Source organism: Mytilus edulis, chromosome 6, assembly GCF_963676685.1.
Source record: "Mytilus edulis chromosome 6, xbMytEdul2.2, whole genome shotgun sequence".
NCBI classification, from domain to species: Eukaryota; Metazoa; Mollusca; class Bivalvia; order Mytilida; family Mytilidae; genus Mytilus; species Mytilus edulis.
The window spans coordinates 36592789-36620156 of record NC_092349.1 but is presented as its reverse complement, the minus strand read 5'-3'; the positions used below and the strand labels follow the sequence as shown (position 1 = coordinate 36620156).

Here is a 27368-nt window from a genome sequence, read left to right as displayed (position 1 = left end):
TCAGAGTATCTAGTATAAATTTTATATTTCATTTCCTTGTATGTCAAGAAACATAGCTCCTATGGCTAAAATAGAACATAGGAGAAAATGATTTTTTTTTGCTTTTGAAGAAAATAGGACGATTCAAAGAACATTTAAATAAATTGAAAAGCCAAAATAATCATTGATGAGAGATTAAACCAAAAAAATTCAGGTGAGTGATTCAGGCTCTTGAGAGCCTCTTGTTTTACTTAGGAACTACACAATTTGATAGCTGGGACCAATATATAAAGTAAATAAGAATATTTGTCAACTTCATTACCCCGCAAAATTTAATGATATATTTTATATAGCATACATTTATACATGCTATTCATTTGTATATATAATTAGAACCTTTTAGTTATTTAAGTTCAGACTTCAAAGAGGGGTTTGTAATAAGTGATACACACAAAAGTGAGAGCGACAGAATGATTTTATTTGTACTGAATTATTTTATTTTAGATATGAAAAACCGGATACAATGTTTGTTGTGTTTCATTTGATTTCTCATGAAAATAATGATGAAGAAGTATTAAGAAAGGTTACAGAAAGGGCGATAAGAACTAGATCACTATCTATGAGTCATAAAATCACAGCCGATGGATTTAAATTTGAATCAAACAAATGTAAGTAGATTTAAAAACAATGCAAAACCAGTTTCTGAAAATATGCAGATATTTAAACTGCCTTGATATTTTTGTCACTCTTATTGTCAGTTGTTGAATATAATTCATAAATGTGTTGTTGTTCAACACAAGAAACATCTATTTATTTCTACATTTTCCTGGAATAATATACTGCATTTCTACTATGGAAGTAAAACATTTGATAAAAACCCTTGAAGTTTCACCTTTGGTTTCATTCAGGTGGTATGGGAGTATAAATTTAAAATGATAGAATTTTTTCATACTTTGCCTAAACGTAGTATATATTGTGATATAGTCAAAAATATAATAAAAATGATAGGTCACCATGCATTTTCACAAGTTACAGGTTGTGACAAAATGACACATTTTGTATGGATTATACAGGAAAAAACATCATTATGTGATAAGAAGCTGAAGGCAACAAATTGGTCTCCAAAACAGGGAGAGAATGCCACACCCAGAGGCGGACTTCAGCTGGTCCCTAAACAAACATGTGTAATAATTCATTGATAATATTAATGGACGTCATACTAAACTCCAAAACATATAAATAACCTAAAATAAAAAATCATAAAATAACAGTTTCTTTACAACAGTTTCCAGATCTTTCAGGGTTTCACAACTTTTTGTACACATCAGGACTCATCAATTTCTTGCATAATGCCATCAGTACTCATTAACTCTGACAGCTGCCTTTTTTGAAGCTGTACGTGGATATGATGTGCTCAATTCTTTTAATCCAAGGTTTTGGATGGTCAGGAAGAATTTGCCTTAGTCTTTGACTTCTCTCTCTTATTTCTTTAGATATTGTATCTTCATCTGTACTTCATCTTCTCGACTGGACATTTTCTGTTTGTTTGCATCAAAAACAACTTTTATAAAAAATGATGCATCTAAGAATAAATTATCAATCAGTACATGTCCTTTTGGAAGTAAATACACTCAAACAATGTTGAAATTAAATCATTTGTTTATTATTTGACTTTGCCCATAAACATATGAAACTGAAATACACATTGAAACTGAATTACACCTTTATAACACTTTTATCTCGAAAGGGATTGGCATTAAATGATGGTTTTTTTCAAACTGTATGTAGAAAAAATAATCAGTAACACAAGATCAACAAAATAGAGAATTTTTGTCATGAATCCTATTTTAGTCTTCAATGTGTCCATTGTTAAAGATGCATATACCTTTGTGAGCGACACAGACTCTTTCGAGCCTTTAGTTTGTGTATTTCATCTTCCAACTTGTCTTTTATAGATAAAAACCTTAAGCATTATATTTCATAACATGTAGGAAGAAATACACTGCCCATACTAGGGACTATAAGACAATGAAAATAAGTTGGCAATAATCCTGTTCTAGAACCAGTTATATCATGTATATCTGAAACGTTCCTAACAGTTAAATGTTTATTCTTTTATTTTAGGTATTTTCAATGTTAAAGTGAAACTAGCAGAAACAAACAAAGATTTTAAACTTTTAGCTAATCCCACCAGTAAAGCTTTTAAATCTTTCAAAGAGAAGATTGAACCAGAAATCCTTAGATTATATGATCAAATTGATGGTGTTCAGGAAATTGACATTGACAAATATAAGTAAGTGAACTTTTCAATCTACAAGTTTACAAGGTTTTTAATAATACTGTGTTTTATTTCAAATCCTTGTATCTAATAAATTAAGAAGAAAAATAGCGGTAAAGGTCAATGAGACAGCAACCCATTACTAATTAGTCTATAAAAAACCATTTGACTTAACATATCCAGTGTGCTTGTCAGTATAATCCTGGCATATTAAAGAATGAACCCTTGTTTCTTAACTTACTTGATGGAATCAAAAAGCGAGACATAGGTATGCTGTTTCCGGCGAATTTGACGACGGCAGCGTCAACAATGTATTAGTTTGTGATTAGGTTTAGTTTGTGGTGAACCACTCGTGGTAAGTAAAAGATATTTGGTATGCAGTTGCATAATTATTAGCACATCTCATTACCATGGAGATTATTTGGCTCTTCCCCCTCAGTTAAGGTTAATTATACCCCCGCTTTAAAATAGGGGGGTATACTGTTTTACCTCTGTCTGTCCTTCCATCAGTCCGTCAGTCAGTCCATCCGTCCCATGAATATTTTTCGTCGCATTTTTCTCAGGAACTACAATACAAGGATTTCTGAAATTTGGTTTCAGGGTTTATCTAAGTCAGCTATACCGTGTGATGCGTTTTCAGATTGATCACTTGACAACTTCCTGTTTACCGAACACTTGTATGATTTTACACATGATAGCCAAGTTGAAAATTTTCGTCACATTTTTCTCAGGAACTACAATACAAGGATTTCTGAAATTTGGTTTCAGGATTTATATAAGTCATCTATACCGTGTGATGCGTTTTTAGATTCATCACTCAACAACTTCCTGTTTACCGAACACTTGCATATTTTTACACTATTGATATTATCCACTTGCGGCGGGGGTATCATCAGTGAGCAGTAACTGTTGACCCTGCAATTTTTGCTTATTTTTCATGTATTAGTTTGTGATAAGGTCAGTTTATCTAGTGGTAAATTCGTGATAATTGGTATGCAGTTATATAAGCATTGGCATATCTCATTTGCATGGAGATCTTTTGGCCTGGCCACTCAGTCATGGCTTTGAACTTTTGCTTAGTTATCATGTATGAGTTTGTGATTAGGTCGGTTTATGGGGTCAACCAATAGTGGTAGGTCAATGATATTTTGTATGCAGTTGTATAAGCATTTGCACATCTCATTATTCTGGAGGTTATTTGAGTTTGCACCCTCAGTTAAGGATTTATTGACTATGAAATTTTGATAGTTTAAATGGATTAGTTTGTGTTTATGTTTGTTTACAGTGAAATACTTATGATAATTGTATGGTACTGTAAACCGGGAAATTTTCACGCCGTCTTTATTTCGCGATTTACTTACACGATCCTAATTCACGCTGTTTTGAATTCGCGATTTCCCAGTGGCCTAGATAAATATTTTCATAAAGGATTTGGAAAGTAAACAGCTATACATATATCTAAAATCAAATGATCAAATAAATCAGAAGTCTTTTGTTTTCGGTTTATTAATGTTTAAATGGATTAAAAGTTTGGCATGTTTCAATTCTCGTAAAAACACATACACAATAATAGAAAAGTAAACCTAATTAGGAATAAATTAAAATAAAAAGCTGTCAGGATTAATGCTAATTATTCGATCTTTTGATCTGACCAATCTTTGTTGTAGATACAACAAGGTGATACCTTTATTACTGATTGACAGGTGTCATTAACATAACTTTAATGAGTGTTGTTTACACAACAATATCCGTAATGTTCGCTTCAGTGAAATAACTGATTTGAGTTACAGACATGACTTTTAACATTGATTTTCATTAAGAGATACATTTACAATTTATATTATATATTTGTCGTCTTTGAAATCAGTGTTTTACAGTAGTCCTATAGATATTCTATTCATACACATATATATAAGAAGATGTGGTATGAGTGCCAATGAGGTAACTCTCGATCCAAGTCACAATTTGTAAAAGTAAATGTAATTAAAAGAGTTTTTCCTTGATATTTTCGCGGTCGTTTTATTTTCGCGTTTCTCTTCTCACCGCGAAAATAGCGAAAATAAAACTACCGCCAAAATTTCCCTGTTTACAGTATTTAGTATGCAGTTGTATTAGCATTGGTAAATCTCATTGCCATGGAGATTGTATAGCTATGGTACTTCAGTCATCATTGACTTTGAATATTTGCAAAACTTGCATTATCGAAATTACAAAAAAGCGAGACATGTCTCTGTTATAACAGTTTATTAATTAAAGTTCTGCATATTTCAAGGTGTTATTTGTCTTTAAAAGAACTGATGTTTATGAATTTTGTTTTTGTTTTTTCTGTTTTAAACTTGTCATCATCTTTGTTTTCAGATTTGCTGGTCAGTCTTTTCTGAAATTTCCTAAATTTATAGTTCAAAATAAAACTTCCAACAAATGATTATTCACATTGAAAAGAAGATTTTCTTTATTTTTTCAATTCAGGATTGAGTCTTCTGGAGCAGACCATTTCATTATCTTCAAGTTAACATCTAGAGATTGTTCTGATGAAAGTAAATTAAAAGAACCTATTGAAACCCAAATTCAGACTGGACTGTTGGGTTCTATTCTAAAAGTTTCTACAAGTGATATGGTTTTTCAAAAACTTGCAGAAAAAGGTAATTGAAGAATTATAAGACGATTCCATGGGATGAAGTTTCCTAGGTTTTTGTGAGGTATTTTGACGTTTCTTAGTAATTTCATCACTTTCCAATAGGGAATTGGAAAAATGGAGTTGACATTGAAATTAGTTATCAAAGGTACCAAGATTATAATTTAGTACGCCTACATAAGACTCATCAGTGACGCTCATATCAAAATATTTATAAAGCCAAACAAGTACGAAGTTGAAGAGCATTGAAAACAAGAGACTTTATTTTTTACCCTCGGAAATGACATAAAATTAGACGTCATAGACATTAGCTTTTTCAATTGTTTTTATACGACCGCAAAATTTGAAAAATTTTCGTTGTATCTGCTATCACGTTGGTGTCGTCGTCGGCGTCGGCGTCTGAATACTTTTAGTTTTCGCACTCTAACTTAAGTAAAAGTGAATAGAAATCTATTAAAATTTTAACACAAGGTTCATGACCACAAAAGGAAGGTTGGGATTGATTTTAGGAGTTTTGATCCCAATATTTTAGGAATTACGGGCCAAAAAGGGCCCAAATAAACTTTTTCTTGTTTTTCGCACAGTAACTTTAGTAAAAGTAAATAGAAATCTATGAAATTTTGACACAAGGTTTATGATTACAAAAGAAAGGTTGGGATTGATTTTGGGAGTTTTGGTTCTAACAGTTTAGGAATTAGGGGCCAAAAAGGGGTCCAAATAAGCATTTTTCTTGGTTTTCGCACCATAACTTTAGTATAAGTAAATAGAAATCTATGAAATTTAAATACAAGGTTTATGATTTCTAAAGGAAGGTTGGTATTGATTTTGGGAGTTTTGGTCCTAACAATTTAGGAATGAGGGGCCAAAAAGGGGTCGAAATAAGCATTTTTCTTGGTTTTCGCACCATAACTTTAGTATAAGTAAATAGAAATCTATGAAATTTAAACACAAGGTTTATGACCATAAAAGGAAGGTTGGTATTGATTTTGGGAGTTTTGGTCCTCACAGTTTAGGAATAAGGGGCCAAAAAGGGTCCAAAATTAAACTTTTTTTGATTTCATCAAAAAATGAATAATTGGGGTTCTTTGATATGCCGAATCTAACTGTGTATGTAGATTGATAATTTTTGGTCCCGTTTTCAAATTGGTCTACATTAAGGTCCAAAGGGTCCAAAATTAAACTTAGTTTGATTTTGACAAAAATTGAATCCTTGGGGTTCTTTGTTATGCTGAATCTAAAAATGTACTTAGATTTTTTATTATTGGCCCAGTTTTCAAGTTGGTCCAAATCGGGGTCCAAAATCAAACTTTAAAATTGAGAATGGAAATGAGGAATGTGTCAAAGAGACAACAACCGGATTTCATCAAAAAATGAATAAATGGGGTTCTTTGATATATGCCAAATCTAACTGTGTATGTAGATTTTTAATTTTTGGTCCTGTTATCTAATTGGTCTACATTAAAGTCCAAAGGGTCCAAAATTAGACTTAGTTTGATTTTAACAAAAAATGAATTCTTGGGGTTCTTTGATATGCTGAATCCAAACATGTACTTAGATTTTTGATTATGGGCCCAGTTTGCAAGTTGGTCCAAATCAGGATCTAAAATTATTATATTAAGTATTGCGCAATAGCAAGAAATTTTCCATTGCATAGTATTGTGCAATAGCAAGTCGTTTCAATTGCACAGTATTGCGCAATAGCAAGAAATATCTATTTGCACAATATTGTGCAATAGCAAATTTTTTTTTGATTAGAGTTGTCTTTCTTTGTCCAGAATAGTAAGCAAGAAATATCTAATTGCACAATATTGTGCAATAGGAAGAAATTTTTTAATTGGAGTTATCTTTCTTTGTCCAGAATCAATTTAAATCTTTGTTATATACAATATACAATGTATATTCACTTTTTACTACCAACTGATAAATTAAAATTTTTTTTACCATTCAGTGATAACAAGCACTTTTTTTACATCTTAATATTTATGATGTATTTAAATGAGTAGTTATTGTTGCAAACTCCATTAGAAATTTGAATTGAGATCAGTTTTGGAATAAGGGAAAGGGGGATGTGAAAAAAAAATTGGGTGGGGGGTGGAGGGGGTTCAATTTTTCTCATTTGAAATTTCATAAATAAAAAGAAAATTTCTTCAAACATTTTTTTGAGAGGATTAATATTCAACAGCATAGTGAATTGCTCAATAAATAGGGTTAGGGTTAGGGTTAGGGTTTAGGGTTAGGGTTAGGGTTAGGGTTAGGGTTAGGGTTAGGGTTAGGGTTTAGGGTTAGGGTTAGGGTTAGGGTTAGGGTTAGGGTTAGGGTTAGGGTTAGGGTTATAAGACATTTGCGAGGCCATTTGCTGTGCCAAAGAGAAAACAAAAATTTTAAGTTCATTAGACCACATTCATTCTGTGTCAGAAACCTATGCTGTGTCAACTATTTAATCACAATCCAAATTTAGAGCTGGATTCAGCTTGAATGTTGTGTCCATACTTGCCCCAACCGTTCAGGGTTCAACCTCTGCGGTCGTATAAAGCTGGTTTTTATTATTATTAATTTAGCTTGGAAATTACTTTGTAAATGCTTTTCAACAATAAAAAGGTAACTATTTTTAAAGCATATATTTTTTTTTGCTGTCATGGATGCTAAGGTAATTTCAGTTTTATTTTAAGTTGGAATAGAGTCATATCATGCGGGTGACACCTGTAAATGTCACCGTTCACTCAGGGTGTATTTAATACCTACCAGGTCGTTTAATAACATGGAAATTTGGAAAATGACCCATTCAATCTGAATTCTTCAGTTTTTATAGTGCAGCATCAGTGATTTAAAAAAAATACTTGCAATTTCATAATTCTTCCATTGCAGGAAGTTTAACATACTGCGTTAATTGCCAAATTAAGTTACTTAATTAATGACATTAACGGTACCAAATTTCCTGCACCAGATGCGCATTTCAACAATACATGTCTCTTCAGTGATGCTCATGGCCGAATTATTTGAAATCCAAAGGTTATGTAAAAGATGAAGAGCTATAATAGAAAAGATCCAAACAGTATAGCCAAATCCGTGAAAGGAATCAGAGCTTTGCATGAGGGAGATACATTCCTTAATTTGTAATAATTTCTAAAATTTTGTAACAGCAAATTTTAATAACACAAAAAAATCCGTATTTTCATGCAAGTACTGCATGGTATCACTATTTATTTAAGTTTGAAGTTATAAATATGTGTATTAAAAAGTTTGTTTGACAAATATTTGGAATTACCCCCCCTTTTTTGCCACCTTTCACATCATAATCCTTCTTTTCATTTGGCTTGTTTTAAAAATTTGTTTTCTATCAAATGCAAATTAAAAGCAAATACATAACATAATATTACTTTTTGTTCCATTATTTTTTAAACAGTTGATATTTAGACAATTGTTTCATTATATCTACTGTCTTTAAACACTTTTTTAAAAATTATATTCTTATATCAACTTCCTCTATGGACTTATAAATACAGTTGTATACAAAGATGAAAACTATGCTAATTCATGAGAACTCCAAGACCTGAACACTGACATGAGATCTGAGATATGTATGACTGTAAGCTAAGGTATTTAGTTGTTTTCCTCTTACAGTTGATGTGTTTCCCTCGGGTTTAGTTTGTAACCGGGATTTGTTTTCTCTCAATCGATTTATGTCTTTCGAATAGCGGTATACTACTGTTGCTTTTATATATGTTGCTTGAAAATTTATTTGATATGGTGTTATATTGCTTTTATAGAGATACAAGTATATGATTTTGCTATGTAAGTAATTCTTCAATCATTTTCTACATGAGGAAATGGCTTGGTGGTATTGTTATTTTACTTTTAACCTCTTTCAAAATCTGCACATTTTCCTGAAATGTTTGAAGCAAAAACAATTTGTGACTTTGGTATAACTATAAATGATATTTAGGGGGAAAACAAGGATTTTGAACCTACCCATTATAACTGTTATTACACTTAAAATCTGTAGTATGATAATAATGTACGAAAATGCAAGTATTCAATTGTTGAACATTTTCTGGTGGGTTTGAACCCAATCCGTCTGCAAAATCGGTGTACAACTGACCAATTTGTTTTAGAGGTTTAAACAGGAGAAAGAAATGGAATTTAGCTGACTCTTAGAGATTTGAGAAAATTAAGAATTTTCAAAAAGTTGCATACATATCCAAAATGTATGCAAATTAGTTGTGTCGAGATTATGGAGCGAATAGCATAGGAGGGGTTTGGTAAGGAGTTTGTTTCCTTGTTGGTTTAAACCCACCCCAAATGTATGAATAGTAATTTTCTTACTTTTTGTCGATTTTGATATGACCTTGAGATGTTCAAATTGACCAGATTATGTTTGTTTGTCATTCAATGATTACTTTATAGTTACAGCAATTCAGTCCCTGTAGGTCATGAACCAGTTACTTTCAATTATCAATTCAATGTTAAGTTTCTGCTTAAGCTAGTTTGATAGGAACTTAACTTACAATAGACAACGATATATTCAATAAAGTTACATAACTGACTGTACATCTCAGTTTGTTGACAACTTCGACGCGCTTTCATCTAATTCCAGGTCAATCGATTTTGAATATAGCAATTTTTCTGTCCATCAGATTGTCTTCTCCTGACTTTTTAGCTAAAAGACGAGACATATCTTTGTGGCAATACTTTATTATAAATGGGACAATCTTTTGTTGGCATAATATTTTTGGTTATGAAAGCTCGAGTGAACAGTTTTGGTAACATTCAATTTTTCCTATAGGAAGGCAGCTTTTGCATTGAGGAAAATTGTAGTTTTACTTTTAGGAGACAACTAAGCAAAGATGAGGAAATGTAGTACATGTAGTACAATAGCCAATTATCACCTTTAATCAGAGACCACATAATGAAAACAAATCTAAATTTTAAAAGCTACTGTCATCAACACTGAGCAAAATACAAAACAATTAAATAGCTTTGTTAAACACTTCAAATGAAATAATCCGTGCATGCCTGGTTAATGCATAAAACAATTAAAGAAATACAAATATGGCATGGTTGCTTTCAACTATTGACGTCGCTCAATCTTGATTTTTCTGTTCTTATTCAAGTAACAACTGCCTTGATCTTTGACACGTGTATGGTTTCCTAATTTTAGTTATCTACCAAGTCTCTTTGAATGTGGAAGTACAATTTCCAGAAAAATTAAAGACAAAGCACAGTGCAGAGTTCATGGCCTTTTCAAAGTTTGTCCAAACAGTCCTGAATACACATTTTGAACATGATGAAAAGGTTCCTGGAATGCAAGAAGTTCATGTGGTTGAGTGTCGGTGAGTAAATAAAACGTTTGTTCTGTACTAAAACCAAAATGTTGGACAAACTTGATCATGGTCATTCACTAGAGTTTACTTGACTTTAAAGTTAAGTTTGATCTGAATTTGATCTTAAAGAATATCGTTGTTAAATTCTGTGTAATGCATGCTGTAGGGTTTATCAGCAATCTGAAAAAAAACACAGCTGATATCATACTTACATTCTGTGTTATGCATGCTGAAGGGTTTATCAGCAGCTAAAAAACACACGGTTGATTATGCCTATTTTACTTTTAAAGTTAAAGGAATAATAAATTTAAATTATTTGCTTGATTATTGGATTGATATCTACAATTTTTTTTATATCAAATACTACATTAGTATTCATGACTATGGGCTAAGCTACATTTTTTTATTTTAATACTTCAAACACGGAAAGTAAGGTTTACAGCAAAACAAGTCATCCAAGAAGATTTCCAATTATCGAGTCTCTCTTCGTACTTCTTCATATGGTATGATTGGTGGAGACGCAGCAGATATTGATTCTAAAATTTCAATTTGAATGATCATGCAACTGCGCACTTAAAAATAGTATTGAGTTTTGAATGTCTATATAATTCAAAAACAGTTTTTAGAAAAGTTGAAATTATTAATATTACCAGTTCCACATATTCATATTTTTAGACAAGGGCCAACAGTGACCTCCACAAATGTAATATTAGAGATCATTTCTCATGGTTGTACAAATAAGGAAGTGGTACGTCAGTCTATTAAAAATCTCATAGCAGTTGGAAAACTGGAGTTGACATTGAAAACAAGTGCTACAGACTTTACCTTTAAAATTGTGAGAGGTAAGATAAGAATAATAGAATTCGAAAGAGCAAGAATGCATTGAACCTGATGACAAGTTGCTATTTCTATCAAGGATTTCTTAGTTTCCCATTCAACTGTTATGATTTAAAACATTGAGGCGGCTGTCTTAAAACCTCTGAAAATATAAGGCTATAAAAAGACAATAACATCCTGGATTACTTTAACGATTTGCTTTATTCTAGTCTACATATTTCGCCACTTATGGTGGCATCTTTAGGACAATTTTATAATCGAAAACAAGTGTTGAAGTAAATGAAATGCGGTTCAAATAAGGTTACAAAAAGGTTAACCAGACGTAACATCACAATAATTGGTTTGACAACGTTAAAGTAAATGTTAAAGTAAAAATTATTAATGAATTGTCAGAGATATAATACACAAGTAATAGAAATTGAAAGTAGATGCATTGTTAAAAAATAGATACAACATTATATTCTAATTTTAAAATAAAAGGCCTTGTTGTTTATTTCATCACAGGTTCAAAGCCAGTTTCATCTATTAACTTTGACCTATCTTTACTTATAACACTTTTACGAAAGGATTCAAACGTAGAACCTCCAAAGACAGGTGGATATGATGATCTACCATCAAAGGATGACAAAACTGATGGTGCCCAGATAGCAACTATCAAGCATTACAGAAATGATTTAGCACATGCCAGTGAGGCAAAAATAGATGAGCATAAGTTTAATCGTCTATGGAGCAACTTAGAAAATGTAAGAACAAAGTAATATTTTTTAAACTGCCAGTTTTCTATTTAGCTTAGAGATACCTTTTCCTTCTATTGTGCAGGTATGAGATAATGTTGACTTAACTAATCTTCCATGAACTTTTTTATAATACTAGTTACCTTTATATAGTCTCTACCGACGATGTAGAAGGGGACTTTAGGTTTGCACTCTTTCCATTTGTCTTTCCGTTTGTCTGTCCATCCGTCAGTCCAGCAAATCAGTTTTCCAGACTTTTTTTCTGCATGCTTGAAAATATTGATTGGATATTTGGTGTACTGTTTTATCTTGACAAGTTACAGGTCAAGTTTGATATTTCACGATTTTAGCCTCTGTTCGGTTAAAGCTCTTTCCCTAGGATCAAATTTTTTATGAAATACTTATTAATTACTAGATTTCTGTTCAAACAGAAATAACTCATTTTCTAACTTTCCCTCAAATTAGATTTTTAATGAAATACTTATTGAATACTAGATTTCTATTCAAAGGGAAATAACTCATTTTTTAAAAGAATTTTGGAAAAGACATTGTATTAAAGTCATATGAAACCTCAATTTAAAAAAAAATTGCATATGTTTTTTATAACTAAATGGATAGTTTTCATTATACAACTTATGTAAAATACTTTTTTCTGAGGAAAATTCTTTAATTTGGCCACATTTAGAAGAAGTTTACTTATTTTTAAATGCTTGCTTTCAGGAAGCTAGTCGCTGACATATTTTCCGTATGTAAAGTGACCCTCCTCGTAAAAATTCTGTGATCGCTATACGCATGGATCTGTCAACAAAATAAACAATTATCTGATTATACATGTTAAACACGTGCTCAATACCCATGCGTTTTATTATTTGTTTACTATAAGGTGACAATCTGTAAACTTCGGCTAAAAAACATGGCATTTAATGAGCAGCCGTATTTGTTAAATCATCACAGACAGAGAGAAAAAAAATGACGATTAAACGATATATTTGTGTAAAAGATGATAAAATCATGCACAGAGTACTCAGTTTATGATATATACATGCATTGGTTCAAGAATTGGATAAAGCTTATTTTTCGCCACTCACTCGTTTCTTATGACTTTAAGATAAATGACATTTTGGTTTTTTTCCATTTTCTTTAGTAAATTGTTTAAAGAATTTAGTGAACGGTTTAATTTGTTTGTTATATTATGTAGTTAACACCATGTCAAGTTATAGATCAAGTGTTAATTTTATTCCATGACAATGATTTTTAAACAGTAGGGGACTATGTATGCCATGCAATACTCACAGAATGCTTGTCTAAAAGTTATTAGTGGGTACTTTTAAAGTTTTGGATGATTATTTGCTAATTGCCCAGTGGCAAATGTTTCATGCATATTTAGGATCAGAACAAATATTAGGTAGGCACTACAAAGTGGTTTGCCTGGGATGGTTGGCTTGAAAGTTTATCTTGCAATGGGTTACCTACAGTCTGCCAAAAGTTAAGCACCACCGAAATATAACTGGCAATATTTTTTAAACAATAGTGAAATTAATATTTATGTTTGATGTTATGAATTACCTTTAACATACACTACGAAAATGCATTACGACCAAAAAGATTGAACCCTGATAAAGCAGTCAAGCAACCTCTTATCAAATGTCATTTGGGCGTTTACAAATACCCTGTTTCTCCAGGCAATCGAAGAGTATGTCGTGGTGTATAGAGTATAGGTGTATATACTTACAGGCAGGCACTCTACCGTCAGGTTTCAATGCCATAATGACTATCTATGCTTGAACATAAAAAGATGACCAAACACTCATTGATCAGATGCGAGTCAGTTTCTTTTACTACCAGTAGACGCCATAATACGAATTTCGCGGGAAACAAAACGGCCTATGACTATAACAATGTTTGCAAAAGGACTGCATTGAGTGCTGGTGGTGTTCCAGTATGGGGTTGCTTCTTATAACGTGATAAGCTGGGTTTTCATATTCTGCTGGGTAACATAAACGGACAGAAATACAGAGATTTGGTGCCTTAAAACATTGCAGTCCTTCATTTTACTAATCCCCCACTTGCGTTAACATTGCCAAGACCCTTGTGCATGGACGACAACGCTAGACCACGCAGGGCAAGGATATTAACCGAGTCCAAAGAGCAACAAGCCATTTACACTATTTTTTGGCCTTCCATTTCTCCATACATAAACTCTGTCAAACATGTCTGAGATGCCATTATCGGAAATTTCGATCGCAGAGATCCACCTTCCCAATATTTTGTCGATTTAAAAGTGGCAGTTGTTCTTTAATGCAACAGATTTCCTCAACTAAAGTTTTGAAGGCTTGCACCAAGAATGATACGTCATGATATGAAACTGTACCGGAAGAGAGGTTGTTACACATGCTATTAAATCAAACATTGACATTAAATTTGCCGATTATACCAAAGATTATGTGTAGAAAATTTTAATGATATTGGGTGATCAATTGTTGTAAAAAAATAAAATCACAGTGAAACTTAAATTCATTTTCTAAATTGTGTTATTTACACTATTTCTATGAACAAAAAACCTACATGCATAAAACCTTCATAAGTGCCCAATATTCTATTTGTGGTTTGTTTATGGTATACATTAGCAAAATTGCTATATGATTGTTTTCTTTTTTTTCGAGGAATAATGGATTTTTAAATTTGAAAAAAAATCGATGCAATAAAAATGAGTGGTGCTTAACTTTTGGCGGACTGTATACATGAAGAGACTGAGAGCATGGTACAAAATTCAAATTAGAAAACAAGATCTAGCTTGTGACCTCAGATGACTTGAACCACAGATGAGTCAAATGGTTTTGTTGATTTAGTCTATCAAAAATAATGGAAAATATTAAGTGGTTTGGCTAGAAAGTTTATCTCGCAATGTTGTGCATACTTGTTCATGCTTGTTCATGCTTTGATATCTTTATCCGTTTGTAGCAATCTTGACCATTGGTCATTCATTGTAAACATTACAATAGCAAACTGACCTGGGGTCAATTACATTCCAAAATAATTATTTGTATTTCAACTTTTTTCAGTAAAATTAAAATTACAATATTGCACTAATATTGAAATGTAATAATTATTTAATTACATTTCAATGACTGTTGTGGTTGGAATTTTTCCAAATGAGATAAAAATGTGAACCTTGAGATATTTTTCAAAGCAAGGTTTGATATTCAATATTTGTACAGACATTGTTGCAAGTTTTGAAATTATATATGTTACTACTTATTTACTTAGTCTTTTCTATGCTTCTTGGCACATAGGACAAGGACAATTAGTTGGTGCCAATATATTTCTGATTCTGATAGCAAACATTTAATCATCATTACATAATAAGTTTTAGAGACATCTGTTATTTGAGTTTGTACCACATTAGATTTAGTGAATTTAAGAGTTTTTTCTCCTTATTTACTTAATCGTGATTCTTAAGGGTTTCTTTTTTTTTTTAATCAAGTTTTCTCTGGATGTTTATAAAAAAAAAGAAAAAAGAACAGAGTCACAATATCCCCAATGTTGCACACATTTTGAATTTCCAAGCTCTGTTTAAAAAAGACGATCGTCCACCAATATGGAACTTGTTCGCGTTATTTCTGATATGACCCTATAGTAAAGTTTTATAAAAATCTGGCAAGAATTGTACCCATGATAGCGTAGATCCATTTTTGTCTCGCCTTAACTGAGTCAAAAAGCGAGACATAGCTATGCTGTTTCAAGGTGGGGACAGCGTCAACAATGTATTAATTTGTGATTAGGTCTAGTTTATGGTGAACCACAAGTGGTAGGTCAATCATATTTGGTATGCGGTTGTATAAGCATTGGCACATCTCATTTCCATGGAGATTATTTGGCCCTGCCCCCTCAGTCATGGTCTATTGACTTCGAAACTTTTGCTTATTTTACATGTATTAGTTTGTGATTAGGTCAGTTTATAGGGAACCACAAGTGGTAGGTCAATGATATTTGGTATGCAGTTGTATAAGCATTGGCATATCTCATTTCCATGGAGATAATTTGATTCCACCCTCTTAGTCATGGTCTATTGACTTTGAAATTTTTTATAAGTTATCATGTATTAGTTTGTTATTAGGTCAGTTCAAGGTGAACCATTAGTGGTAGACCAATGTTAATTGGTATGCAGTTGTATAAGCATTGGCACATCTCATTTCCATGGAGAATATTTGGCCTCGCCCCTCAGTCACAGTTTAGTGACTTAAATATTATCTTAGTTTACATGTATTAGTTTGTGATTAGATCAGTTTAAGATGAACTGCTAATGTTAAGTCAATGATATTTGGTATGCAAATTTATTGGCATTTGCAAGTATTGTTTCCATGGAGATTATATAGCCCCAACCCCTCTTCATGCTTCATTGACTTTGAAACTTTTACATAGTTTACAAGTTAATGTTTGTAATTAGGTTTGGGAACGACATATTATAAGTCAATGGTATTTGGTATGCAGTTTTATTAGCATTGGCACATCTCATTTACATGGAGATTGTTTAGCCATGTAACTCAGTCATGGTTCATTGACTTTGAATATTTGCATAACTTGTGTAAGATGTTAAAGTATTGCTATTTTGATTTCAACATTTGCATAATCAAAATTACAAAAAGGCGAGACATATCTCTGTGATAACAGTTTATTTTCATTATAATCATATGTCTTTTGAATCAATTGTACATTTTTACAGAGGTTTTATATGTGTTATATTTTAATTCTTTAGTCATCAATTACTCTATTTTTTTATTTTTATAAACAAATGTGAAGAAATTAAATAAGGAATTAAATATAAATGAAAATTAATGCTGATAAAGTTTAAATATTTGGCAATAAAATGTTTTGATTTTTTAAGCCTAATAATTACTTACCATCAAAATAAATTTTTTTAAAGATCTGCTTGGAAATAACATTAAACAAATGAACTCATGTTACATATATATTAAATACTTACTCAATGTCCATATATATATCTAATCCAATTTAGGCTCTTTGTAACCTTTTCTTTGAATTCATTTATGATATTGATTTTTAAAGTTCTTAGAGTTTAAAAGGAATTTTTGGGGGTAAAAATCAGTGAATTGATTTTAGATTAAACATTTGAAAATAGAGTTAACTTAAAATTGTTTTACTAATATATTTTGCCATTCTTGGTCAGGTGGTGCTTAAAAATGTAAATTATCCAGTTTCGAATTTTCTAATTGACAGGCTGTCAGGATCCTTGGAAAAGGTGTTAAATTTATGAAAGCAGTGGATGATGCTTCAACAATGAATCTTGACAGTTCCACTGAAGAAGTTTTAATCAGAATGGTACAGCATGACAAACAGCTTTTACAACTTGAGAAAGATGTTACAGAGCTTTACCAGATAATTGAAAAGCTTACCAAACAAACAGAAGATCAATCTGCCAGTACACAAGTGGAAATAAGTGAGATTAAAGAGAAAATTGGGAAAAAAGAAGAACAGATACTTCAGATCAAGACAGATATGCAAACCCTTCATACTGAGCTACATAGAATTGAGAAAAAATTTGACGAAAAGTTTAGAGTCCAGGATGAGAGAAATGTTCAACAAGATGAAATGAATAGAAATATGGAGAGTGGAATACAAGAGAATAGAAGAGATATTCAGAGGCTAGATCCACGAAGTAAGTAAATTTCACACAAGCAAAATAATGAACAATTGCATTAAATATTATAAACTCACAAAATTGTTGGTGTACTGCATTCACTTTATTTTCAAAATTTTGACGGGACGTATTATGGTATACAAATGTCAGGTGTCCGTCAGTCTGTCGTCGTCGTTGACGGGACGTATTATGGTATACAAATGTCAGGTGTCCGTCAGTCTGTCGTCGTCGTCGTCGTCGTCGTCCGAATACTTTTAGTTTTCGCACTCTAACTTTAGTAAAAGTGAATAGAAATCAATGAAATTTTAACACAAGGTTTATTACCACAAAAGGAAGGTTGGGATTGATTTTTGGGAGTTTTGATCCCAACATTTTAGGAATTAGGGGCCAAAAAGGGCCCAAATAAGCATTTTCTTGGTTTTTCGCACAGTAACTTTAGTTTAAGTAAATAGAAATCTATGAAATTTTGACACAAGGTTTATGACCACAAAAGGAAGGTTGGGATTGATTTTGGGAGTTTTGGTTCTAACAGTTTAGGAATTAGGGGCCAAAAAAGGGCCAAAATAAGCATTACTCTTGGTTTTTGCACAGTAACTTTAGTTTAAGTCAATAGAAATCTATGAAATTTAAACACAAGGTTTATGACCACAAAAGGAAGGTTGATATTGATTTGGGGAGTTGAGATCCCAACAGTTTAGGATATTGGGGCCAAAAAGGGGCCCAAATAAACATTTTTCTTGGTCTTCACATTATAACTTTAGTATAAGTGAATAGAAATCTATGAAATTTAAACACAAGATTATGACCATAAAAAGAAGGTTGGTATTGATTTTTGGGAGTTTTGGTCCCAACAGTTTAGGAATTTGGGGCCCAAAGGGTCCAAAATTAAACTTTGTTTGATTTCATCAAAAATTGAATAATTGGCGTTCTTTGATATGCGGAATCTAACTGTGTATGTAGATTCTTAATTTTTGGTTCCGTTTCACATTGGTTTACATTAAGGTCCAAAGGGTTCAAACTTAAACTTTGTTTGATTTTGACAAAAATTGAATCCTTGGGGTTCGTTGATATGCTGAATCTAAAAATGTACTTAGATTTTTAATTATTGGCCCAGTTTTAAAGTTGGTCCAAATTGGGGTCCAAAATTAAACTTTGTTTGATTTCATCAAAAATTGAATAAATGGGGTTCTTTGATATTCCAAATCTAACTGTGTATGTAGATTCTTAATTTTTGGTCCAGTTTTCAAATTGGTCTACATTAAGGTCCAAAGGGTCCAAAATTAAACTAAGTTTGATTTTAACAAAAATTAAATTATTTGGCTTCTTTGATATGCTTTATCTAAACATGTACTTTGATTTTTGATTATGGGCCCAGTTTTCAAGTTGGTCCAAATCAGGATTCAAAATTATCATATTAAGTATTGTGCAATAGCAAAAAAATTTCAATTGCACAGTATTGCACAATAGCAAGAAATATTTAATTGCAAAATATTGTGAAATAGCAATTAATTTTTTCAATTGGAGTTATCTTTCTTTGTATAGAATAGTAGTTGAATCAACTTTAATCATAGTTTTATACCATATACAATGTATTTTCATTTTTACTACCAACTAATAAATAAAAACAATCTTTACCATTCAGTGATAACAAGCACTTTTTATTACATTTTAATATTGTATGATGTTTTTAAATCAGCAGTTATTGTTGCAAACTTCATTAGAAATTTGAATTGAAATCAGTACATTATAAGTTTAGTATAAGTAAATAGAAATCTATGAAATTTAAACACAAGGTTTATGACCATAAAAGGAAGGTTGGTATTGGTTTTGGGAGTTTTGGTCCCAACAGTTTAGGAATTTGGGGCCCAAAGGGTCCAAAATTAAACTTTGTTTGATTTCATCAAAAAATGAATAATTGGGGTTCTTTGATATGCCAAATCTAATTGTGTACGTAGATTCTTAATTTTTTGTCCCGTTTTCAAATTGGTTTACATTAAGGTCCAAAGGGTCCAAACTTAAACTTTGTTTGATTTCAACAAAAATTGAATCTTTGGGGTTCTTTAATATGCTGAATCTAAAAATGTACTTAGATTTTTAATTATTGGCCCAGTTTTCAAGTTGGTCCAAATCGGGGTCCAAAATTGAACTTTGTTTGATTTCATCAAAAATTGAATAAACGGGGTTCTTTGATATTCCAAATCTAACTGTGTATGTAGATTCTTTATTTTTGGTCCAGTTTTCAAATTGGTCTACATTAAGGTCCAAAGGGTCCAAAATTAAACTAAGTTTCAGGCCTCTACATTATCATTTTTTCTAACTTGTCCCGGACAAGTTGCAAGAAAATCAACTTGTCCGAACTCTTTACTCACATGTCCGAATTTATAATTGAAAATCAGTCCTCCATATTGATTATACATGTTATATGCAATGATAACACTTGCACTTTGATTGTACCTAATAAAGATCAATAAAGGGAGCATTTTGTTATATTTTATTTGAATACCACATCAAAATTCATTTTACTATTTCAGACTGAAGGATTATTTGCAAGACTGAGCTCTCTGACTCATTTTCACTATCATTTGTCGATCATTAAGTTATATCTCTTCCTATATCACTAGATTCTCCTATTCATGGACCTATATTCATTCTGAAGTAGTGCACCATACAGCCTTCAACAAAGTAAGCTAAAATAGCTTCACTGGAATGACAAATATGAAACAATTCTAACAAGACAACTAACAGCCTGATTAATGTATGAAATTAGTACACAGCAATCAATTACAATCACTGAATTACAGGCTCCTGACTTTGGGCATGAACATACATAATGTGGCATGGTTAAACATGTGTACCAGTGTCAAACACTCCCTTAACTTGTGACAGTGATGTTACAGTACAGCAAAAGAACAAAAAATAAATATCAGTTAAAAGGGCTTATCTTCGTATTTCTATTAACTCACCAGATAAATACAAAACACAACAGACAACAAGTTCAAATCTGAGAGTACCATGTTCATAGTTTGTTGTTTTTATATTTTTAGATATTCTGATGGATCACAATGAAGTTATTCCTAAACATATACTTGGTAAGTTTATTGATGTAGAACATTGGAATGTCACTTAATCCTATAACAAGGCATCTTAAGTACATAGAACTGGAAAATACATATGTTTAGATTGATAAGGGCTCGTATCAAGGATATATGCGCTTTATACATGTTATACTTTCACTTTGTCTGTCCATCTATAAAAATGTGCAGGCGGTGTAAGTTTTCTAGTTTGTATTTATCGACTCCTTTTATACTGCTTGTATTTTGACTAAAAGGTAGAATCTAAATTATTTGCATGTTACAGTTCATTTATGGTCATTTCAGAAATCTGTGACACCGACTTAAAAACATGCAGAAAATAAGTGCTTTGGAATAATAAACTAGACACTTATTAATTTTATGAAGAAAACTATAAACAAACATAGTACATGTAGCATGAACACATAGAATTTCTGATAAAAATAACTACTAAACACGAAAAATGTCGCAACAATGATAATTAATAACATACTTGTCAGGATAGAGTATTTTTCTTAAGGGGTTATACCACCATTGATATTCTCTTATTAGTCTTTGTTTAACTGGCATTTAACAGTATGTGCCTTTTATTTAAGTAAAGCAATTTTACCATTTAACCTTAAATTAGTTCATCAGTGAAAATTTCAAACCACATTTCCTTGCATAAAAGAAAAAAAACATCATCTTAAGTTTTAAAAAGTAAAATCACAAAAATACTGAACTTAGAGGAAGATCAATTGGGAAAGTCCATAATCACATGGCAAAATCAAATAACAAAACGCATCAAAAACGAATGGACAAAAACTGTCATATTCCTGACTTGGTATAGGCATTTTCAAATGTAGAATAAAAAAAATATTTTATTAGAAAACTCAATAAAAAATAATATGGTGCTTAAAAACACCCGAGATACATGAACATGATGAAATTGGATGTCACATACTTTATTTTTGTGGTGTTACATCTTGAAATTTGAACTTAAAATCGATAGTTAATTTATTGAATATCATTTTTTACAGAGCAGTTCGAAAAACGCTTGGAACAGTGGAAAAAGGATGATCAACAGTTTGTAAGCACTGAAGCCGAGAAACATGTAATGCAAAAAGTTTTGACACAAAGTTCAGTTTCCCTGGTTGGAAATTCTGGCACTGGAAAAAGTTTTCTTTCTAAACACATTGCCCTCATAATGAAGAAAAATGGTTATACTGTAATTCCATGTAGTAAACCTAAAGATATTGGAAGATGGTTTAAACATGGGAGGAAAACATTGTTTGTCTTTGATGACGTCTGTGGCAGATATACTCTTAATCAACAAATTTACACTGACTGGAAACAAAGACTTGATCACATAAAATCTCTTCTCGAAGACAAATGTTGTAAAATCATATCTACATGTAGATTGGAGGTTTACAAAGATGAACTATTTAGCAATCTCTCTATTTTCAAAATGTGTAACATCGATTTAAGTTCACAAGAATTCAAACTTAGTGCTGATGAAAAATTTGCTTTTGCTGAAGTGTTCTTCAAAGAAAATACTGATGAAGTAATGGAATTGTCAGAAAAATATGACTGTTTCCCACTGTTATGTAGCTTATATCATAAACAGAACCTCAAGAAAAATGTAAGCATTACCTCTTTTTTTAGCAATCCTTTTGAAGTTTTTAAAGATCAACTTGAACAAATGTATGGAGAAAGTGATGCTGGTAAGATGCAGTATTGTAGCTTAGTCCTTTGTGTGATGTTTAACAACACATTAACAGAAGAAAACTTGTCACCAAAAGATAGGAAGATAGGATCAATGATAGATGATTTACTAGAAGAATGTGAACTGAGTAAAGGAACATCCATCAAACGTTTAAAGAAATCCCTTGAAACACTTGAAGGTACCTATGTAGTCAAGGAGGATAGTACATGTACATACAAAATAATCCATGATAAGTTGTTTGATTTCCTTGCCAAGTACTTTGGGGAGAAGATGTTACAGATTTTCATTGATCATGCTCATACTGGTTTCATTCAGGAGAGATTTCTTTGGACGATAACAGATAACATGGGCACAGAAATAGAGTTTGTAATAAGAATACCTGATAATTATATAAATAGATATATAGATAGGTTACTGACAGACTGGGAGAATGGTTATGTAATCAGTGTATGTGTCAACAGAAACATGCATTCTACAACATTTACTGAAAACTTGGTAATTCATTTAAACCAACTTGATTTATCAAAGCAACAAGAACTTGTTTCTACTAAAGACATTTACAATGAAGATATAGCACTTGCAGGAAGTTGTTATATGGGTACTATTACACTTGTCAAATGGTTGATAAGTAGGAATAGTGACATTAATTATTGTAGAGAGGATGGTGGGTTTCCTTTATTATGGGCAAGTCAGGAAGGACATATTCATGTTGTTAAAGAACTGTTACAATATTCAGCTGATGTCAATAAGTGTAACAATGATGATACATCACCTCTGTATATAGCAAGTCAGAATGGACATATTCATGTTGTTAAAGAACTGTTACAATATTCAGCTGATGTCAATAAGTGTAACAAGAATGATTCATCACCTCTGTATATAGCAAGTTTTAATGGACATGTTCATGTTGTTAAAGAATTGTTACAACATTCAGCTGATGTCAATAAGTGTGACAATAATGATGTATCACCTCTGTATATAGCAAGTCAGAATGGACATGTTGATGTTGTTAAAGAACTGTTACAACATTCAGCTGATGTCAATAAGTGTTACAATGATGATACATCACCTCTGTATATAGCAAGTCAGAATGGACATATTCATGTTGTTAAAGAACTGTTACAATATTCAGCTGATGTCAATAAGTGTAACAAGAATGATTCATCACCTCTGTATATAGCAAGTTTTAATGGACATGTTCATGTTGTTAAAGAATTGTTACAACATTCAGCTGATGTCAATAAGTGTGACAATGGTGGTGCATCACCTCTGTCTATAGCAAGTTTTAATGGACATGTTCATGTTGTTAAAGAATTGTTACAACATTCAGCTGATGTCAATAAGTGTAAAAATGATGATGTATCACCTCTGTATATGGCAAGTCAGGAAGGACATGTTGATGTTGTTAAAGAACTGTTACAACATTCAGCTGATGTCAATAAATGTGACAACAATGGTGTATCACCTCTGTATATAGCAAGTCAGAATGGACATGTTAATGTTGTTAAAGAACTGTTACAACATTCAGCTGATGTCAATAAGTGTGACAATAATGATGTATCACCTCTGTATATAGCAAGTCAGTATGGACATGTTGATGTTGTTAAAAAACTGATAGAGTATTCAGCTGATGTTAATAAGTGTTACAATAATGGTGTATCACCTCTGTATATAGCAAGTCAGAATGGACATGTTGATGTTGTTAAAGAACTGTTACAACATTCAGCTGATGTCAATAAGTGTAAAAAGAATGATTCATCACCTCTGTATATAGCAAGTTTTAATGGACATGTTCATGTTGTTAAAGAATTGTTACAACATTCAGCTGATGTCAATAAGTGTGACAATGATGGTGCATCACCTCTGTCTTTAGCAAGTCAGAATGGACATGTTCATGTTGTTAAAGAATTGTTACAACATTCAGCTGATGTCGATAAGTGTAACAATAATGATGTATCACCTCTGTATATAGCAAGTCAGGAAGGACATGTTGATGTTGTTAAAGAACTGTTACAACATTCAGCTGATGTCAATAAATGTGACAATGATGGTGCATCACCTCTGTCTATAGCAAGTTTTAATGGACATGTTGATGTTGTTAAAGAACTGTTACAATATTCAGCTGATGTCAATAAGTGTAACAAGAATGATTCATCACCTCTGTATATAGCAAGTTTTAATGGACATGTTCATGTTGTTAAAGAATTGTTACAACATTCAGCTGATGTCAATAAGTGTGACAATGATGGTGCATCACCTCTGTATATAGCAAGTCAGGTAGGACATGTTGATGTTGTTAAAGAATTGTTACAACATTCAGCTGATGTCAATAAGTGTGACAACGATGGTGCATCACCTCTGTCTTTAGCAAGTCAGAATGGACATGTTCATGTTGTTAAAGAATTGTTACAACATTCAGCTGATGTCAATAAGTGTTACAATAATGGTGTATCACCTCTGTCTATAGCAAGTCAGAATGGACATGTTGATGTTGTTAAAGAATTGTTACAACATTCAGCTGATGTCAATAAGTGTGACAATAATGATGTATCACCTCTGTATATAGCAAGTCAGGAAGGACATGTTGATGTTGTTAAAGAACTAATACAACATTCAGCTGATGTCAATAAATGTAGAAATGATGGTGTATCACCTCTGTCTACAGCAAGTCAGAAAGGACATGTTAATGTGGTTAAAGAACTGTTACAACATTCAGCTGATGTCAATAAGTGTGACAATAATGATGTATCACCTCTGTATATAGCAAGTTTTAATGGACATGTTCATGTTGTTAAAGAATTGTTACAACATTCAGCTGATGTCAATAAGTGTGACAATGATGGTGCATCACCTCTGTATATAGCAAGTTTTAATGGACATGTTCATGTTGTTAAAGAATTGTTACAACATTCAGCTGATGTCAATAAGTGTGACAATAATGATGTATCACCTCTGTATATAGCAAGTTTTAATGGACATGTTCATGTTGTTAAAGAATTGTTACAACATTCAGCTGATGTCAATAAGTGTGACAATAATGATGTATCACCTCTGTATATAGCAAGTCAGGAAGGACATATTCATGTTGTTAAAGAACTGTTACAACATTCAGCTGATGTCAATAAATGTAATATTAAAAGTAAAAATCCTCTAAATGTAGCACAGGAGCAAGGACATATAGAAATAGAATCATTGTTAAAAGAAAAAGGAGCAAATCAACATTGATGTCAAACTGATCAATGCTAGTGAAGGATATTTTTCTTATTGCATGTATTGTTTGTATAAATAGTTATTATAATTCATTTATTCAAAACCTCACATAGTTGAAATTAGTTTATAGTTTGAAGTATCGACATTAGTCAATACTTCCATTAACCTTTAGCTATTTTTTAAAATCTTAATTGTATTGTTAGGTTGCTGTCTATATTAATAAATCTCTTATATATTATATATATATTATATGCTTATCTTGTTTTTTCTGAACAATTGGTAAGATTTTACTGAAAATACTGTTACATCAGATAAGGTAACTAAATCTTGGCTTGTTTTTCAATTAACATGATTAAAAAAATACAGCAAATTATTGGGAAGTGAAAGCATTTAAAGATAGACCAGCAGTATGCAAGATAGTTGTACACCCTCTTAAAACAGAGATGGATGGGTATGCAAAAAACAATTATATAGATAAATCACAAAGGTTGTGTTGGATAAAGTTGAAGATGACAAATATTGTATATATGTGAATGTCCTCGTTATAATCTCTTGAAAAAATAGTTCTATAATATCATTTGTAAAATTGTCAAAATGTTAAACTCAAATGCCAATTTCAAATTGTCTTTTTATTCAAGAAAACCTAGAGGTATTAAACATTATTGGAATGTACATGATGTATATATTAATGAATGTCTTGAATGTCTTGAAATCAGAAAACTCTCAATTTAGTACAGATATGTTTATATGTAACCCATTAAGAATATTTGCCTGTTAGTATTATATATTCATGATATTATCTGTTTTATTACTGCATGTTTTCACACATGCTTATGGCTCTGGATTGGCCGTGACTTAAGATCATAACATTTAGTTGACTCTATTCATATTTGTATATGATTGTCAACAACATGTTTGTCAATTATGAAAAATCATTGTATTAAACTACTCTAATCTTCATTAGCTATTTAATTGGAATAAAGATATCTTATCTTATCTTAATATCTTGTACATAAATAGTAGATGGTTTACAATGTCTTGTTTACATCTGAGTTTATATCTCCATGATTATAAGTACTAGGATCAATAGTGCTGAAAATGGCGTTAAACACCAATCAAATCAAATCATATCTCCATGATTATAAGTACTAGGATCAATAGTGCTGAAAGTGGCGTTAAACACCAATCAAATCAAATCATATCTCCATGATTATAAGTACTAGGATCAATAGTGCTGAAAGTGGCGTTAAACACCAATCAAATCAAACATATCTCCATGATTATAAGTACTAGGATCAATAGTGCTGAAAATGGCGTTAAACACCAATCAAATCATATCTCCATGACTATAAGTACTAGGATCAATAGTGCTGAAAGTGGCGTTAAACACCAATCAAATCATATCTCCATGACTATAAGTACTAGGATCAATAGTGCTGAAAGTGGCGTTAAACACCAATCAAATCATATCTCCATGACTATAAGTACTAGGATCAATAGTGCTGAAAGTGGCGTTAAACACCAATCAAATCAAACATATCTCCATGATTATAAGTACTAGGATCAATAGTGCTGAAAGTGGCGTTAAACACCAATCAAATCATATCTCCATGACTATAAGTACTAGGATCAATAGTGCTGAAAGTGGCGTTAAACACCAATCAAATCATATCTCCATGACTATAAGTACTAGGATCAATAGTGCTGAAAGTGGCGTTAAACACCAATCAAATCATATCTCCATGACTATAAGTACTAGGATCAATAGTGCTGAAAGTGGCGTTAAACACCAATCAAATCAAACATATCTCCATGATTATAAGTACTAGGATCAATAGTGCTGAAAGTGGCGTTAAACACCAATCAAATCATATCTCCATGACTATAAGTACTAGGATCAATAGTGCTGAAAGTGGCGTCAAACACCAATCAAATCATA

General features: G+C 31.8%; 1 protein-coding gene across 1 annotated transcript in view; it reads left to right on the top strand.

Annotated features, from left to right (window-relative positions):
* LOC139527601 (uncharacterized) overlaps window positions 1–25561 on the top strand; it is a 52323-nt gene extending 26762 nt beyond the window's left edge. Inside the window, exons 8-16 of the mRNA XM_071323132.1 lie at window positions 484–647; window positions 2104–2272; window positions 4727–4899; window positions 10051–10222; window positions 10889–11055; window positions 11555–11793; window positions 17023–17461; window positions 20488–20532; window positions 21534–25561. Of these exons, the coding sequence (XP_071179233.1) occupies window positions 484–647; window positions 2104–2272; window positions 4727–4899; window positions 10051–10222; window positions 10889–11055; window positions 11555–11793; window positions 17023–17461; window positions 20488–20532; window positions 21534–25444 (5479 nt within the window). The 3' untranslated portion in view covers window positions 25445–25561. The remainder of the gene's footprint in view (window positions 1–483; window positions 648–2103; window positions 2273–4726; window positions 4900–10050; window positions 10223–10888; window positions 11056–11554; window positions 11794–17022; window positions 17462–20487; window positions 20533–21533) is intronic.
* Window positions 25562–27368: the final 1807 nt, after the last annotated feature.